Source organism: Falco cherrug, chromosome 1 (genome assembly GCF_023634085.1).
Source record: "Falco cherrug isolate bFalChe1 chromosome 1, bFalChe1.pri, whole genome shotgun sequence".
Taxonomy (NCBI): Eukaryota; Metazoa; Chordata; class Aves; order Falconiformes; family Falconidae; genus Falco; species Falco cherrug.
In genome coordinates, this window is record NC_073697.1 from 96,046,397 (window position 1) to 96,066,086 (window position 19,690).

The window sequence follows — 19,690 nt, forward strand, 5'->3', positions numbered from 1 at the left end:
TCAGTCTGAACTTGCTACTCATTCAGTAAATGCTTTGGAGCGGACAAAACGTGCTGAATTGCACAAAGTCATGAGCATTAGGTTCAGAGAGAAGTTCACCTACCATTTCAGTAACGGCGTCAGTGGCTAAATGCATTGACCTTGATATGAATTCCTAACTCCAGAATGGTTGTATTTAAGTAGTAAGTGGCTAGGAATTTAAAGTGTCCTGCATCATCGCAAGAGGAGTTCTATAAGCTAATGCATGAAGGCTTCCAAATAAATCTTTTTGGTTTAACTACTTGTAATTGTTACAGAATTTGCTCTGAAGCTTAGTGTGACATTTACAATGCATATTGTTTGCTGTGGAATTATTTCATTGTAATCCAATGCTTTCAAAATGGTGATTTGGTCTTTTTGGTTGGCCAGTATGAAATATCTCCGATAGACCCAGAATGTGTCAGAGGAGGCATCGTGTTCAGGAAGACTATCGTTCCAGGCTGCGGCTCATCTCTTTCACTCTGGATGTGCTGACATTGCAGTTTCCCAAAACATGGGAAGTTTGGCTACATAATAAGTAGTAGCAGAGATACCTTATTTGTATTCCTCCTTGGAAACAAAACAAGATGGTGGTAACATAAAATGCCTTTTAGGGAGAGTGTGTGAGGCTAGCGATCTGCAATATCCCTCTGCTGTGTCTAACTCATCCAGAATTGCTTCAGTAAAGATGTTGGTATGTCCCAGTCTGGTCAGGCTGTGGACATGCTGTGGCTGAATTAATCTCATTCCTATCTGAAGTTAGTCTCTGATTTGGCACATTCTGGCATAGACAGAAATGTTTTTAAGGAGGTAGCAAGAAGCAAATAGCAGTGCAGCATGAAGGCATTTATTTTGTTTAAAGCCAAAATGCGGTTGTATTTTAAAAATATGTATGAATTTCAAAAGCTTATAAATTCAACTGAAAGCATTATTGTAATTGCTTTTGGAAATATATATATATGCTCACTTTTTACAGAAATGTAATATCAACCCAGGAGACCGTGAATACAACTTTCAGAGCTGTAATAAGCACAAGATCTGAATCATACAGAAGATGCTTACATGCTTTAAAGTTTTAAGATAGCAATAATTTTAGGAGTTGTAGGCATTTGTAACTGTGAGAAGAAAACTTTCCAAGTTCAAAATTCCAGGTTACTTTTTCTAAATCATTGTCAGGATATTTGAGAAATGATTCATGGGCTTCTGAAAACTTAGCAATAGTGGTATGGGCATAAAGGGTATGAAACAGATATTTAAGAAATGCTGTTCAGGCAGCTATCTCAAACATAGTGCTTCATGTGGTGAGTTTGTTTTTCTCGCAGGGAATCAAAGTTTCTGGATTGTGGTGGCCTTTGAGATATGCTTTCCATATCACTTTTCTATATAAGGAATTTTCTGGTTTATTTTGTACATGTTATATTTCCTTAATGATATGGCCAGAATTTGTTTCTAGATAAATAGTAGTTGACAGCCACAGGGATTGCATATAATCTGTGAGATTTTCAGCAGTCATCTGTTCTACACAGCCCTTTTAGAATATTTACTCTGTATCTGTCAGCCTTTATGTCTTTTGCAAAGCACTGGTATGCTTAGCAGCATTAACAAATTGAAGTGGTTTCTTTTTTTGAGCTTAGAAATGTGTTGGCATTGAAAGGCATTTTCCAACAGTGTTTAATCTCTTAATAATGTTAACCAAGTTTAATATTAAATCTTTTTCATTTGAAATGTTTTGAAGAACTCATGCATGACTGATAGTGGATGATCATTGATTTAAACAATTGTTTCACTTTATTATACAGATAAACCACAGGAGTAGTATTCCAGCCTCAAAGTACACTGCACAGAGTCAGGCTGCATGTGTCTGCATGCAGAAGGCTGAGATTATGCAGTCCGTTTTGAGTCAATTCAAACATTATGCTGCTCTATTTTAGAATGTCCTTTTGTTTCCGAACCAAATGGACAGACAACTTGCTTTTATCCATGGAAACACTGCATCTGTTCCGTGGTACTGGCAAGTACTGATGTTAGCAAACGTTTCTTGCTTAAATTGTTGAGCCATTGTTTCAAATGTTTCATCAGTTGAAACGTTTTGCTTTTAACTGTGGCACTAGCTGTCCTGAAGGAGAGCCTGCTGGTGGCAGCATGCTCGTCAGATGTCAACTAAGCTTAAAGAACTCTTGGTGCTATTTTATTCTTGTCATGACTATAGGGTTCTTCAGTAGCATGAGCTGAGGCTTTAACTTTTTTCCCTGATTTCTTATTCAGTTATGGTTTAGTTCTTTTTGGAGTACTAGCTGTTGAAAATACAGTCTTGAAAGAAACAGTGGTAGACAGCTATTTTCATTTCATTATAAGAATTACTTTTTCGACAGTTGGAAAATACTCTGCTTTTTTAATTTGGGGTTATGTGGTTAAATTTTATTTATTTATTTTTATTTCAACTTGCCAACAGAATTCATATTTATTATCAGATTAGTAGGATTTATTTCCTTACACCAATGGTTCTTAACTTGTTACTTATGGATTGCTTTGATCCATGTACTACTTAAGAGGTCTGTAAAAGGTAAATAAGAATAAGGATATTATCAGCTAAAAGGGCCAATGCAAGGATTCATGTCAGTGTTTGAAAATTTTTAGTGGTCAACACACATACAATAAATCTGCAATTTATTCAAGAATGTAACACATTTTCATGTTGTATGAAATCATGTTTCCCAGTAATGGCACAAGTGTAAAGCTTGTGTTTAAAATATCTCTCTCTCTTTTTTTTTTTTTTTTTTTTAAATGCTCGGTTATGATATTGGAAAAACTTGTGGCTTTCTGAACACTTACATAGTATATATTATCAGATTCTCGGCGTTTCCTTAGGTTCCTGATAGGATCTTTAGAGAAACTTACAGTTAACATTATTGCCAATTGGTTATAAAGATTCTTTTTAAGGAAAGCTGAGACAGATTCAAGGAAGGAGAGGGAACAAATGGAGACAAGTAGCTGGCTGCTGCTCTCTCTTATGAGAACTAAAATGAGGTAATTGACATCTGGAGCCTGTTAGGAAATGCTGGAGTGTGTAATGCTTAAGATCACTTGATACAAATTTATGCACTTTCAGTGTTTTATGAATTCTGTTAGGAAATGCTACTGTAAAGGCCCTGTCTATTTCTAAGACCAAAAGTTGCATTTTCACTGTTGCAATAAGGCAGTAATTTACCAAACTGCATTGTCTACATTTTAGCAGGTTTCTTTAAATTAAGGTACAATTTCAGTAACTCTGAAACCAAGGTACAAGGGCTGGTGTTACTTCTGGCCTAGCTGAAGGCCTGTGTGTTGAGAAAAGCAAATGACACAGCAAATATATAACCCATGACTGTGGAGAGCAAGATTAAAACATGAATGAGTACTCGGAGCCAAGAAATGCAATATTAGAACATTCTGACTTACTGTTAAGCAGAGGTTTGTTAAACATCTATTAATAAGTAATTATTTTAAACTGGCAAAATGTGATTTTGGGGGGTCATTTAGTGTTTGTTTTCTTTTAATATACATGTTACTACCTGTGTAGTGCTGGAATGCTCTTTGGGGGCAAAAAAAAGAGGTAGTATGTGGAAAAGAATAGCAGAATACTGTAAGACAGCATCTAGCCTCCTGATTTTGGGAGACAATCTTTTTTAAGGAGGATGTGCCTTGGCCCGAATAAGGTGGTTGAATTTCCATAAATTTGGTGTTTGGCACTGACAGAGAAGACTGAACTAAAAAGAACTGACCTTGATAATTCTCGCATTTCTGTGTTTGGACCAAGTCCTTTACTGTGTACAGTTTTTCTGTTCCGTGGATTTTGATGAGCTGAGAAAGGTAATGGAGGCATGCATGGAGATCCTGGAATTGGAGGGGAAGGAATAGGGACTGCAGCCTGAGGAAAAATAGGTAGGTAGTGTGTAAGAGAGAAAAGGAAGGCTTTTCAAGTCCTCAGTGTGTAAGAGTAAAGTGCAGTTTTAGAAGATTTTTAAAACAGAAGCTGAGGAAATATGATGCATTCAGATTTACCAGGGAGGACAGGTAGGTAGGAGAAGGGGAAAAAAAAACCCCACAGTGTTCCCGTTGTGTCCAAAGTGACATCTTACGTGATCCTGTAGTTGTTCTGTATAACTGTGTGCCTCCCAGTTCTTTCATGGCTTAGTCATATTTCATGCATATCCTTATGCTTTGATTTCAGAGAGCTGAGTTCATGAACATGAAAGCTCCCACTTAAAAAATTAACAGTAAACTGGCATACGTCTTGCAAAAACAATGGAGAAATTTTTCTCTTCAGTCGTCATAACTCTGCAGATGGGTGGGTGACATACTTTTGGCAATGCTAGAAAAAATGTTCAGAAATCTTCACAGTGCTACTTCAGAGTTGTCATGGAACATAACTTACAGACAAACATCATACATCCAAGGTGGTAATTAATGCTTTTTAAAGTATAACATTTTTGCAGACTTCTTAGAAAATGCCTTTAATTTGGCATCGCCAATCTTGAAGTAGCATAAATGTTTCACTTTGGTATTGAGGTTCACAAAGCAGTGTGCCTGATACTTTTTTTTTTCCCACAGTTAACTGTTTTTTAGGAACACTTATGTGCTGGCTGTTAATAATACATGAAGGGTAGAACTTAGAAAGACATGGTTGGCTTGTATCTTTGGTCTTCCTCCTTGTAGTATAACAGTTTTTCCTTCGCTAGTGTTTGTTGAACATACTGTACACCCAGCATGAGTACCTGAGTGGTGCTCACCCGGCTTTGGGAGGTGTGCAGTTGGCCAGCTTTCTGCCCGTGCCTGTGTACTGCTTGGTGCCAAAACGCTGAGTGAACAGCAGGACTGAGACCTGCTTTACCACTCTTGTTTGTCATGTTCTGAGCAAACAGTTGAGCAAACAGTGTATTGCTACATGTCTGTGTTTCAGGTTTTTTTTTTTTTCTTCTTCAAGCTTTTGTTTAGATGTGTGCTTTTTTTTTTTTAAGTGGACATAGCTGTTCTGTCAGTGCCTTGTGTATAAGCTTAGCAAAGAGCCGAGCTGTGCTCACACAGAACAGTTTATGCTTTTGAAGATGGGGGGAGACCAGTCACGTTACAGTTTGGCTTTGAATCTGTATTTGAGAAAAACCCCACAGATTATTCATTATAGATGAATGGGCCTTTCTAAAGCTTTTGTCATCAGAAGGAAGATGCCTTCTGTGGCAAACCCCTCATGACATAGTTCCCTGAAAAGCTTGTTGCTGGCTTCCAAGTTCGAGCAGGGCTCTATCCTAGCAACTAGGGAAGAGTCCCTCCTCCTTTTTCCAGAGGAGCGGAGCTGGGGCACTGTGTAGGGGACTGTGAGCCAGTGCATCTTGTGATCTAAAAGACCTCACACAGCTGAGGTGGATGTTTGCTTTTTAGGTGTCATCCCCTGACCCTGTTGATTAATTGGTGTTTTCCAGTTCCAATCTCTCTTAAAGTTTTTGTTCTTTTTATCCTGAAATTCCTGGTTCTCACAATTTCTCTTGTCCTTCGTTCTCTGTTCTCAAGTTGTTTTTGCTGGGATATTGCAACACTTGAAAAATGTGACTGAAAACAGTAAGTTGAGCAGAATGGTTATATCTATGCGTAATGTTAGTAATGCTGTTAAGGGCTCTGTTTTTCTTAACCTTTTAGATTAAAGCTTAAGATGGATACAGCAGCATTCAGTGAAGTGAGTTATTTTGATGTTTTAGGTTCAGACTTGGTGTCTTTTAATAGCAAATGGCCTTTAAAAGATGAGGAATTGGAAATGCTGTCCTGGGAAATGCTCATGGTTGTTTTTGTGAAGCGTCTTTTACTCTGCATTTCATACACAGGCTATGTGTATGTATAGAGATTTCTTCTGCAGGAATTAAAATACTGATTTTTGTTTCATGTCTAATATTTTTATGTACAGGTTTATTCCAGAATTGGAAAAACTCGATATATTTTATCCATGTTTGGAAAAAGATAGTTGCTACAGACAAAGAGGATTGACACTGTTATTGCAAAAAGATGAGTATGTTAAAGCCAAGTGGACTTAAGGCTCCTTCAAAGACCATCAAGCACGGGAGTACATTGCTGAAAACACCTGCATCTGTTGCAGCTGGTAAAAGAATATTTAAATATCTTAACTTTTCCCTTATTCATCTTCTAACAAAAAGTACCTTTAAAGCTATGAGTATGCACTATTTTTACTATTTACACCAAGGTATTTTCGCTTGTAATTCTGGTCTATAAAAGTAATTTGTACAACGTGCCAAAAATCTGAAGTTACTAATTAGATGTGATCAGGCAGCTTTCCTTGAAGAAATCTTATCATGATAAAAATGTAGGTAATGTAAGTCTTTCTGAGGTAAGACTTGTAATCTTCACAAGATCTTTACCAAAACCTGTATTAAATGCATTTAACGTCACTGTCCTTAGATTTTGAACTATTGTATTCCAGAGATTACAGTGTTTTCATAAGTAAGAAAGTTTGGAATTGTCCTTTTCCTTGTAGAAATCGTGCTTTTCCAAATGCTTGTTACATTGAAGCTAAGTAATGACACTTTCTGGAATATTAGTGTATTTAATTCCTGTTGCATTCTTACTGTGCTTGATTCCAGCTCCAGCAGAAAAAGCAGCTTCCAACGAAAAGACCTCCAGCACAACCACTGCAGATGTACATGAAGAGTTTGTGGATGATTTCAGAGTTGGGGAGCGTGTTTGGGTCAATGGAAATAAACCTGGCTTTATCCAGTTCCTTGGTGAAACACAGTTTGCTCCAGGACAGTGGGCAGGGATTGTTCTGGATGAACCCATTGGTAAGAATGATGGCTCTGTGGCTGGAGTTCGCTATTTCCAGTGTGAACCCTTGAGGGGAATATTTACAAGACCATCAAAATTGACAAGAAAAGTGCTGACAGAAGATGAAGCCAATGGTACACCAAGAGCTCATGCTTCTAGAGCTACATCACCAACTTCTGTATCGGCTGCTAGTATGGTGTCTTCATCCACTGCTGCACTTCCCCCTTCAGGAATTCCACAAAAAACTTCACCACTTGCTGCTAAGGAACATTCAACTCCTCAGATTAGCAATCTTTCAAAAACTGCGAGTGAATCTATATCAAATCTCTCTGAAGCTGGATCACTAAAGAAGGGAGAAAGGGAGCTCAAAATTGGAGATAGAGTTCTGGTAAGATTCCCCTACAGCCTCTGTCTCTGCTTTTGATTGATTGATTGATGGAAATTGTAACTTCTGCTAATATTCAAAACTTTACTACTGTTTCCTTGGTCAAGGTAGTGTAAATTTATGCTCTAGCTTTCTTTTCGTTGAGTGTACTCTGTAGACAAGGTCTTTGCACGCAGCTTTGCATGCCGTAGGAAGATCTCTGCAGTACCAAGATAAAATGGTTAATTTGGCAGGTTTTAATCTATTATATTTTGCTAATGTTTTAAAAAAATAATTCATTATTTAACAACATATTTGTAGCTTATCTTTCCATACCTTGAAGAACTGCAGTCATGCCAAATAAAAATGGAGCTTGTGAGTTTTCCATGCAGCTCTTTTCAGGGCCATGTCTTTAGAAAGCTATCAGTTCAATAATTGATTGTTCCCCTGAGTGGTGATAGGCAGCAACAGAAGTAGCCACATAATGCCACTGATCACCCAGGAATTACATGTTCTGTTGGTGATGTGCCATGGTACTTGGCTGCCCTTCTGATATTTAGAACCATAAATGCTTCTGCTGATGTATCATTTCACTCTTTTAAAAGGGAGTTAAGTTTTGTTAGTTTAAACATTTTTTTTAAATAATGATGTTGTATACCTTTTATATTTGGATCAATGTAATAGAGCGTGGGTCGCTTGATAACTGATTTGACATACACCTACTAAGAAAAGTGGGAAACTGCCTTCAAACACTAGCTTTTGCTTGAAGAGGCAGTAGAAAGCTGGTGGTACCTTGTTTATGTTGTGTCCTTTTATGTAAAGGCTGTGTATGTAGCCTTTAAATATAACGCAAATGATACTTGTATGTCCACCAGATCTACGATTGCGATAACACAGATCTGATTTTAGGTCTGAATTACTTGTGTGTGTGTCATTAAGCTGAAGAATTGTCTTACTGTTGTTTTGATATTATCTCTCTTTATTTACAATATAATTTTTTAAATTTCTATTAGGTAAAAACAAGGACAGGAATGAATACCCTGGCGTAGAAAGCATTTCTGGGGTTATTGTAAGAATCTTGTGTAGAAGAAGTCTCATGGATTTCATGGTTTGTCTTGCACTGCCCCACCAGATAACGATTCCACAGTGAAGGTGGATTGCTATTTTAATTTTTTAATTATTTTTTTTTTAAGGACAAATTTGACTCCCCTTTCTGTGTAAAGACAGCTTAAAACATAGGGCCAAGCTGAAGAAAGTGTGAAGGAAACTAAGGTAAAGTGAGGGCAGGGTTTGGCTGACAGCTGGAGTTGGGCTGAGATGCATTTTCTTGGAGTGGCAATGGAAACAAAGATTTACCGTTTATCCCTGGCTATTTCTGTCAGAGACTAGAGCCCTGTCGTCTTCCAGTCAGCATTGGGTTTTTAACCATTTGTTTGCCTGTATCTCAAGGATCTTTGTGAGATCTTCTGCGATGTCCTCTCTGGGTGGGAAAATTATCTGATGCCTATGAAGGCATCACTCTCCTGTGTCTTATTAGTGCAAATTACAGAAGTGTATTGCAAGTGCCAGTTTGATAGTAGTAAGGTCCTAAATTCTGTTTAAGTAGAACACATTAAACTTCATCCTCCCTACTTCCTCTGTTTGCCTTAAGTCTTTCCTGTTGAATCATCAAATTGTAGTTTGAGGTTTTGGGGCAATTCCTAGCACGTCATGTCAGTGATGTGTATCTGTAATTTATATCCCACTATAAGACAATGCATACACAGGAATATGAATGTTAATGACAGGTTTCTTGTCTGCTCGTTTTTAACCCTTTTGGGTGCCATGATAATTTTTTAGTAGATCCCAGGCTCTGCTGATGTCATGTCTAATAAAAATTCAGGTGTAACTATCTTAAATTGCCAGGTTATTGCAAATACTAGTAAACTTGGCTGAATAATCCATTCATCTGTTAATAGTATGTTTTTTCTCTGCCACTGAACTCCTGTCCAGCACTATGGACTGTAGAACTGAGCTGACTAATTGTTGGAAACGGTCCTCAGAGCCTACAGCTACCACCAGTTGTTGTGAAAGACCTGTCACTTACTGTAGCTTCCTTAGCCATTCCTTCTCCATCTAAGGTACAAATGCAACTGGACTGCTCCGTGTCGTTTGGTTTTTATTTATACTGACAGCAGTAACTTTTCAGTAATACCTTATGCAAGAGGATTAGAGGCTTGATGGAATGTATAAGTCTTGCCTCAGCATAGAATTTCCCTTTGAAGTGACAGTGTAGTGTCATGGCCATGAGACATGCTCCCATCTGACCATACCGTTGCAGAACTCCAGCAACTAAATGCTGTACGCATCCATAAGTTCTTGCAGGTTGGACTGACTGCTGTTGAATGCTTTGTGAAGGTTCTTAGTGATAACAATGCTGTGATGATTATGGATATACAGGTAAAACAACTGCAGAGAATTGCATCTTGAAAACGGTGAGCCTCCAGCAGTGTGGAATTGCAGTTCAGCAGAACAATGAATTCATGATAGACAAAAGCTCATTTGGGAGTCTTATTAAAATACATTACTGGAAAAGTATGTCCTTAAGGGCAAATTCATAGACGGGTAAGACACAGCTCGTCAGCTAAGATTACATTCTGGAACGGACTTTAGATGTGGCTCAACTTTGTTGATCTTAGTATGTGATCTTGGGGTGTGGAGTGTTACACTGAAGCATTTAAATCTGTTACATTTTTTCCTCTAACTGTGATTTTAAAACGTACTTAATAGGAGTTATCTTGAATTGATCTGTTCAATTATTTTATCTTTTTTTTTGGTTGGCAACTGGTTGTTTTTGATGATTCCTTCAACAAAAAAGGTAAAATCATACAGCTTTTCTTTTCTGGGTTATCAAAAACCAAGTTACCATTCTGAAAACTGTTTAAATGCTGGATAAATGCATTTACCAATTTACATCTCAACTCAGCTTCATTTTTGCATTACACAAATGTAAATTTGACACAAGTTTGTTGAACCTGAAATGCTGGGTTCAAAGCATTTCAGGCTTGACAAACTGATGTGTCCCAACAGCTAAGTTTTGTTGGAAAATTTTTCAGTTCCTACTGAGACGTTAGTACTATTCCTCTACATCAAAAGCAGCTGTCAGCTTTTCACAGTTGCTTCTGCATTCTGTCACAGCAAACTACTGCATCAGATGGTCATAACCAGTGGTGTTGGGATGAGGTAGTTTAATGGCTGTACGTGCAAAGGAATTTTGAAGAGATGATTAAAGCTGTAGTACATGGTTGGTATTGTTTTGTGTGGATAGAAAAAATGTCTTAAACTTGTTTTCTTATTCATTCGATCTCTAGTTGTTTCACCAGTCTTTTGTGTACTTAAAGTTAGAATTTCCTAACACTACATTGTCCCATATGTAAAGTTCCCCCCAAACTTCTGTGGGAGAACTGATGTCTTTTAAAAAAAAAAATACAGATTTAGTATTTAATAAAGGAAGCTTCCAATGTCCAAATCCCTGACTTATTTGGATGTGAAGACAGGTACCGTACAGGATCATTCCTTAATTGAGATAACATTAGGAAGAGCAGTGGTTATGTACAAACTAAGTGTTCAGGACACTCATTCAGATGGTTGTCAGAGAAAAGAAACACCACTGCAAAAAAACAAGTAGAGTTGTGAGGTGATCACCTATATATTCTGAAATGCAGGCTTGCTTAGAATGTCTCATGTGAGGTTGTGCTTTACAGTGCAATAGATGTGAAGATGAAAAGATGCAAAAGCAAGCAGGCTTGCTTTTTCAGGGGGCAGAAAACATATTTTTGCAAAAGACCTTGTATATGAAAAAAAGTTTCATTAACATCAAAATAGATAGTGCTTCAAGGTGTGCAATATGTTAGCTATATTCCTGTGGATGCCTGCAGAAAAATACTTGAGGTAGATTTGCTCTAACAGTCAGCTATAACTTCCTCCCCCCCCTCCCCCACTAGTTTGAAGAAGACATATTCCAGACTGTTAAATCAAGTTATAAACATCAGAAAAATAGCTCGTGGTAGACATCAATGTCCGTAAGGGAAATATAATAATTGTGGAAGAATTCACATTGTCCTGTTTTCTGGAGTTCTCTTTCTTGAGATTCTGGAGGAGTCAAAGTAAATCAAAAGCAAATCAAACTAAATGAATCCATGAGCTGAAGTATTATATCCCCGTATGGATGTTCCAGTGCAAAAGGAGAGATTTCTGTTGTTTACTTCTTCTCAAAAACAGTTAGGTTAAAACAGCACACAAGACCTCTGCTGTCTTGGAGATCTCTGATAAGAAATCTGTCTCCCTCAAGTCCTGGTATATTTGATCCATATTCAGCAAGCCTGTATTTAATTGCCTAGCTGACTTGAAGCTGAGCACTAATTTTCCTTTGACTAACAAGTACCTGAAAATACTTCATGTTAATATGTAGAAATGTTGAAAATATAGGGAGATAAAGTACATACTTTAAATAGTTGTGGTTTCTGATATTAACTCCTTACAGCCCAAGTTTTCATTTGGTGCACTGATGTATAACTTTTACTGGAAAAAATAATACAGCTGAACCAAAGGAGAATTTATTAATGCAGAGTTATTCAAATAGCTCTGTATTAACCATGATTTTCATTCTTAACATCTGAAGTGTGTTCTGGAATCTGGATATGATTTAGTTGTTAGAAACAGGACATTAACTCTGAGCAGCCTGGTCTCATATTTGGGGATTGCTTAAAGTAGGAAATTATGTGGAAATCTGCACTTCCTTCATTGCACTCGTCCAGCCTTTACTGGGTTAATGACAGAGTGCAAGGTCTTTAACAGACTGTAGTTGATTTGCCTGCTGAAAATTCGGCTACAGTTTCAGCATTTTGTATCTTGTATGAATAAGAATTCCTATGCAGAAAGTGGTCCCTTCTTGTGCCTGTGGAGGTATTGTCACTTAGGTACCAAATCAGATGGGGAAAGAATAACTGAAAACTAATTCAGAAAACAAATTACTTTCAGGCTAAGCCAGTTTCTCTTTCCTGTTTGAGGTGCAGCCAGAGAACCTGTTTGCCTTGGTCTTGCAAGTACTTATGATTTCTTCACAGCCCAATGCAAAATTGATTTTAAAAACAAACAAAAACCGCTGAACTAACCAACCAACCAAACTCAACTTGCTGAAATGAAAGGGGAAAACCTGCTTTGTGTGAAAACCATTGCACCTAACAGAAGTTGAAGCAGCTTTGAGAGCATCTTAGGCTTGTTCCTGGAGGGACCAGATGCTGTATTTTAAATAAATAAATAAAAATCTGATCAGCCTAAGGGGCCTTAGTCTTCTCAAGGGATTAAAGTGCTTTCATTCATTTAACCAGTTACAGCTTCATCACGGTCTGCCAAATGTGATGCTTCTGGAGCTGAGCTGTAAAGCTGTAACTTGGGCCTCCGTCCATATGTTCACAAAAGGTTGCAAACGAGATTTACGGCCATATGCTGATGTGGCCTTTTTGTAGAGTTATTCTCTATGCATGAGTAACATCTGACTTCTTATTCTCTGTTTTACACAGCTCGCTGCAAGTTCCTACTTGCTTCGTTACTTCTTACTATGTTTTTTAGTGATGCAATAGGCAGAGGCTGGTAGGAAGTTATTGTCAGATTCGGTTTCCACCCATGTAACCTATCTCCAAGTAAACATGACGTAAGACTGCCAACTGATTAAATTCCAGGGCTCTTGAAAGCAACAAAGGGGAAAAGAAACCTCACATGTAGGGAGAAGTTTCTCCTTTTAGAAGTGATCCTGCATTTTCAATGTGTTTTTTTTAAGTTTTCCATTTTCTAGTTTCTGTAACATTCTGAATAGGAAATGCACTTCTGAGTGTAGTCTATTTAAAAATCTACTATAGTCAGTACTTAACTGCTAGAAAAACAAATATTCATTGGCATTGTTACAGTTAAAGCAATGTAAAAATATCTTGCCACGATTGCATACGAGGATGGAAAAGGAACAAAAACTTGGAAGTTGAGAACAAGCAATTGTTACGCACTCTTCTGGGGCTGTCCTCTCCCCAGCCTTGTTTATTGTAACTGCAAATGCACCACAATGTTTAACTGCTCAATCACATTTTTGCTTTATCCTTAAGCTGAGTTGACTGTAGGGTATTTTGATGGCTTTGTCATGTTAAGTCAAGGGTGAAAGTAATTTTTATATTTATGTATGTATATTTAGACATAGTGTTTTGGATACTGTAAAGGATAATGTAGACTAGCGTGCAAAGTGGCTGCCACAGCATGAAATACATATATGAGAATATAGCTGAAGGATAAGGGCTAATTCCAAAGGCTTTGTAATTCATTATCTGGGTGATTTTCTCTGTGCAAACCACAGCTTTTATGTTACTTTTAAACATTTTTCAGGATTTCAGTTTGTTACCTGTCTGTTCACAGATAAACAAGATGTTAAATTTATCTCATTGCAGCAAGGTGTGAGTTGTTTCTAACTGTGAGTCATTGTGGTTTGGCAGCTCCTTATTTAACTTAAAATTGCATGTGAGTTACTGGGATATAATGGCAGCAAAAAGTAACTTCAAATGCTTTGTTAATAGTTTGTGCATGCAAGGCTGGTTTAGGATTTTGTGTATGCGTGTGTGAGTGGACTCCTTGTCTCCCTTCCCCTACCCCTGCCTTTCCGGGGGGAGTGATATCCAGGAACATGTTGTCCTTGCTCATTTCTACACAGGATGGGCGGAAGGACGATTTATTTACTTACCTATTTTAGTCTTTGCTTTTTTTTTTTTTTTTTTTTTTTTTTGTGGTGTTGAAGTCACATGTGGCTTTCGTAGTACGAAATTGCTGTTAGGTTTTTTTATTGCTTCCTTTGTGACTGAACAAGTTGATTGAATGAATTGAACCTCAATAGCACATAATTTTTAATTATTAAACTGTGCTTTTTTCCTGGAAGTGAAGGGTTGTGTGCTAGTGCTGTGTCAGTGCGAGTGTCATAGCTCTTCTGCCCACTTGGACCTGGCTTTTGAACTTGCTAGCCAATTGCAGCCAAATTGGGTAGAAATGTGGAGGTTTCAAACATGAGTTCTTAGAAGTTTCATGGAAGCAGATAGCCCGATAGAAGGTAGAGAATCTGGCCACCAATTCTGGCAAAGCTGCAATTCGCCTTCATTTTTGCTTATCACAGGATCCACATGATCAAGTTCTTGTCTAAACGCTGTTCCCATCAACAGAAATAGCAGTAGTCACTCTCGCATTTTTAGATGGCAAAGTCACTCGACCATAATACCTGATGCCACAGGAAAACTGACATCGTTAATTGCTATTCACAGAATTACTGGTTTCAGAATTCTGAATTAGGGAGGCTGGTTTAAAGTTTAGTAGAATGCCTTGATCAAGTGTTGGGTGCTACAAAGATATTTCTAAAAGGAAATAGGATAATCTGAAGCTGGGCTGTCTAGTATCAAGAAAAAAAAGACAGTCAAAACCTGACAAGAACCAGGTGTTGACAAACTAAAACATAGCAGTTTTGTCAAACGTTTTACTTTCTTTAAAACTATAGATTTAATGAAAAAAAATGTTGTGTAGTGGGACTTTTTTATTATTATTATTTTGATTTTTTTTATTTTAATTTTGAACGCTATCTAACTTCAAAATTAGCATTGGACTTTATGCATATATTCAAGAACTGGGCAGTGGATGGCAAACACCCACCCACACCTCCCTAACAACAAAAAAAAAAAAGTGGATTGCTTGGTACCACCACTGGATGATATGGTCACTAGTATGATGTTTCTTTGAGTTCATCTCATACTATGCTCTGGAAGTAATTGTAAATCATTCCTGATGAAATCACTGGATAGTCAGAGGGGTAAATAACAATGTCCATGGAGCAGTCCAGAGGGGCTGCTTGTTTCATCTCCACCAGCTCAAGCTGTTGGTTGCATTTTGCCTTCAATGGCAGAGTTTATAAGCCTAAGAATGAGGGCATAAGCTGCGTACCACCCATGGGCAGCTGACTAGTGACTAAAGAAGATCCAGGAGCTAAAGGTATTGCAGGGGAGTTCGTGAGTTGATGTGGCAGGACGAGCAACGAAAATACCTGTGCTCTAAGCAGTGCCGACCGTGCTTTTGGTCAGTATCACACACTCTATGTAGTTACATGCTCAGTTATTTGAAAAGCCCATTGGCAAGGATTCAGAACACAGCTGCAAAATGACTCAAGCAAGAGAAAGTATCTTGCCATAAAAGACTTGAAGAACTCAATCTGTTTAATTTATGAAGGGAAAAATTAAGGTGCCTTATTTAAAATGTATGTTCCTGCATGGTGAATGCCAGTTGCTGAAGAGCTCTATCATCGTCCAAATAAAAGCATAATGAGAGTCAGTGGCTAGAAGCCACAGTCAGTGGGGTTTTTTTTATTTCAAATTCAAATATGTTTATAACAACAGAGTGATTAACTATGAAAATAGACCGTCAGTGGAAGCATGTTTGCTGATGGCTATCAGCTCTGATCTAAAAACATCAACACATATACAGCTTAGCTCAGTAGGGTTACAGGGTTAATGACGGATGCAGCTGGGTGAAATGTAAAGACCTGTTTCAGGAGAGCCAGAGGAGATGATCTGATGGTTCTCTCTGGCCTTGAATGGGTGAACACATTGATTAAATCCAACTGCTTTTGCCAGCTGGAAACAGTTCCTCTAAATTGTGAGGAACAAGAGAAAGAAGATTCTAATTAGTAGATCCCAGTTTTTCAAAGATGCCATTTGTTTGCCTGGATGTTTTGTGCTTTTTCAAGTGTTGCATATATGGGTGCTGTAGTTTGAATGGTTCTGAAAATGGGGGGGTGTCTATGTGACAAACACAGAAATACCCTTTTCAAGAGTCACCGTAAGTGCGTGCTCAGGCAGAAGGGGAGACAGAGCAATTGTTATTCACCTTTTAACTCTGCTCAGCTGCTCCAAGTAAGTGATACTGTTATACTGACAAAGTTTCAGACAGTGGCTATCCTCTTTTCAAAGACATCTGTATTTTTCAATGAATGCTGTTTAAATAGCGGTCTCATTTTTTTAGACCATGTCTTTTTTTCCCCCCTGGATTACACTAGTTTATTTGTTTCCTACTTCTGCTTATCTTTGGAAATGTGGCTCTGCAAAGGTTCTCACAAAGTTTGATGAGCTTGTCCTGATGTGCTTTCATTAGGAAGTTTTCAACTGCTTCAGGTTTACAAACCCATTTTGCTGTTTCACTTTACATCGCAACAAATTAATATGAGCTTAGTTAAAATTTGATGTGGAAATAAATCATTTTTCCTATGTGTTTGACATAACACTAGTGAGTGCCAAGCAAATTTCCTCACCCCACAATGACCTGTAGCCTAACCTAGATTCTCTGGCATATCATTGCTTTGTATTTTACAGCTTGACTATATTGAGTGTGGTAACTGACTGAAAAAAGCTCTGGCAGCTCTTTTCTCTGATCTATTATTTAGTGACCTGCCTTAGCATGAATGAAGGTCATGGAAAAATGTCTTCATGGTAGTGATGCCCCATTTTTCCATATAACTTTTAGAAACTTTAATAAATTTTTTTCCTGTTTCTTTTAGAAGCTGCCTCCCTTTTTTTTTTTTTAGTTCTTTATGTACCCTGGGAAGTAGATCTGGTGGCAAATGCAACTAGTCTTTTGATCTGGGGTTGTTTTTTTTATTACATTTATCACTAGTATTCTGATTAGGATTTGTAATAATTTTCTATAATTCTATAATGCATGTTATTATACTGTAAGTAGAATTATTTTTTCACATTGGTATATACAGTTTAGTGTAATCATGTCTTAATCTTTTTTCCCCTTTAGAGCACTAAGTGTAAGTCTGTATATGGCAACTTTTATGCAACAAGAAGCCTTTACTATAGTGTGTTATACAGTAGCACCTCACATTGTACTACCATGGGAATAAGCGATTATTTTTTTAAATGCTTTCAAGGTAGGTCACATGCAGAGTGCTTAATTGCAGATGGAGATAAATGTATTGTTTGAGGCAGGTATCTGAATGATTGAAAGTCTTCAGCAGATTCAGGCTTTAGAGAGGAATGCTGACCCTGTCTTTAAAGCTGAAGACTTAAAAGGCTTTTGCTTGAAACTGAACAAAACTACATGTATAGACCTTTGTTGATGCTATGAGTGCTTTACTGTGACAGTGTACTCTGATTCCTGCTATTGGTAAGGATACACATTTCAATATTTGCAGAAAGCAGAATGTAGTAGCCAGTTATTCAAAGAAGCTTGACTAAGTTTGGAAAAAACCAAAAATTCTTTGGCATTCTTCCTTGCATCTTGTTTTAAAATAACCCTGATACCATGGTTACAAGACTAGTCACATTGCTGTTTCTGCTGGGGATCTCACGTTGTGCATCCCCATATGTTCTCGGGATATGAATTCCTCCATTTGCTCACTCCCACCGTGCCTTGGGTTGCAGTCCCGTGCACCTCCACTGTGATTGCGGTAGCAGGTCCAATGGGCACTGGTCATTGCCAGAGCTTTTCTTTCAGATTGAGCCTCCTGGTTTGTGATTTGAATGCAGTGTCTTCAAAATAAATGCCATACATTTTTTTACTTAAATGGGGAAGATGAGCAGGGCAAAGGTATGAAATAACAAGGAACAAATATTCTGCACCCAAGTTTAGTCTGTATTATCCTGGAGCTAGCATTACTTACCCAAAAGCTTATTTACAGTTTGAGTTGGAGGGAAGAGATTGCAATTTTTTTTTTTCTGTCTCTGGGAGTCTTTGCATGTAGTTCTCCTTTTCCACTACTGTGCTTCAGATAGCTCTTGTCTTGCTTACCCCTTACTTTCCTATGGAAAGGTTTTATGTGTATGTGTTATGGTAATTGAATCACAGAATTACAGAATTGTTTAGGTTGGAAAAGTTGTTTAAGAACATAGAGTCCAACCATTGACCCCGCACTGCTAAGTCCACCACTAAACCACGTCCCTGAGCATCTTTTTAAATACCTCCAGGTATTTAAAGCATCTTTTTAAATACCTCCAGCGATGGTGAGTCAGCCGCTCCCCTGGGCAGCCAGTTCTGATGCTTGACAAACCTTTTGGTGAAGAAATTTTTCCTAATCCCCAATCTAAACCTCCCCTGGCACAACTTGAGGCTGTTTCCTCTTGTCCTGTCGCTTGTTACTTGGGAGAAGAGACCAAACCCCCTGCCTGCAGCCTCTTTCAGGTAGTTGTAGGGTGAGAAGGTCTCCCCTGAGCCTCCTTTCTCCAGGCTACGTGACCCCAGTTCCCTCAGCTGCTCCTTATCACATTTGTTCTCTAGACCCTTCCCCAGCTTTGTTACCCGTCTCTGGACATGCTGCAGCACCTCAATGTCTTTCTTGTAGTGAGGGGCTCAAAACTGACCACAATAATAGTCAAGGTGCAGCCTCACCAGTGCTGAGTACAGAGGGATGGTCCCTGCCCTAGTCCTGCTGGCCACACTGTTTCTGATACAGGCCAGGATGCTGTTGGCCTTCTTGGCCACCTGGGCACACTGCTGGCTCATGTTCAGCTGGCTGTGGACCATCACTCTCAGGTCCTTTTCCACTGGGCAGCTTTCCAGCCACAATTGACTTAGGTTGTTTATTAAAACAAACCAACCAACCAACCAACACCAACCCCCCAAAAAAACGCCAACCACAATACCACCCCACCACCACTCCACAAAACTGCAATAAACTTCCTTGGCCTGGCTAAACAGTTCTGTAAAAGGACCTGAGGAATCCCTCTGTGCAAGGACAAACCTGACTCTTGTCTTCAAAGGGATGCTCCTTATCTAGGCTATTGTTCTGGCTTTCCTGTCTAATTTCTTTAATGGGCTTTTTACAGCCTCTTTTGATTTAACTCTGTTTATTCAGGCAGACAACAGTACAAAATTGGTAGGAGAACAGTACGCACAGAACTAACCAGCCTTTCCACCTAAAGATGGCATCCAAATTTATCTTTAAAGAAAAAAAAAACAACCACCCAAACTTGCCAGAAAAGGAATAAGGAGGAGGACAACTTGGAAGACCTAGTATGGACTGATAGAGCAGACGTGCATGCGTATTCTTCTCTTGCACAGCTCAGTTAAATTTTATTTCTATGTTTGTACTTAGGTTAACAATATTTATCCTCCAGGAAAAGTAGGTTATGTCTGAGGGTGAATAAGATGTGTTGACATAAGGAGTTGTTCTTCCCAGGAAATACTTTGGACAAACGTTATATATTCTGTCGCTGTGCCACGGAGGAGATTTGGATTCCATGTGGCTGTTTTGGCCAGTTACAATTTTTTTTTTCTAAGACAGTACTCATGCTTGTTTTTCGAGAGGGGAAGTGTGTTGGTTCTCTGCCAAGAACACCAAATACCGAGCATTCTACTAGTTACTATCTTAGGCTGAGTCATGATAACTGTAAACTTTTATGTGTGTTTATTCCATGAAGAGTAATTTGCTACAGTGCCACTTAAAGCAAGATA

General features: G+C 38.3%; 1 protein-coding gene across 12 annotated transcripts in view; it reads left to right on the forward strand.

The window, feature by feature from the left end:
* CLIP1 (CAP-Gly domain containing linker protein 1) overlaps positions 1 to 19,690 on the forward strand; it is an 81,411-nt gene that overhangs the window by 14,273 nt on the left and 47,448 nt on the right. For 10 of the 12 annotated variants that reach the window (XR_008732146.1, XM_027801433.2, XM_055709717.1 and 7 more), the window contains 2 exons: positions 5,951 to 6,142; positions 6,642 to 7,210. Coding sequence is in view for 11 of the 12 variants with exons in the window: in XM_027801433.2 (XP_027657234.1) it covers positions 6,049 to 6,142; positions 6,642 to 7,210 (663 nt within the window). In the remaining variant the exon portion in view is untranslated. Of the gene's footprint in view, positions 1 to 3,917; positions 3,940 to 5,131; positions 5,611 to 5,950; positions 6,143 to 6,641; positions 7,211 to 19,690 lie in introns of those variants that run through there. The other 2 variants (XM_055709707.1, XM_055709701.1) reach the window with 2 other exon arrangements.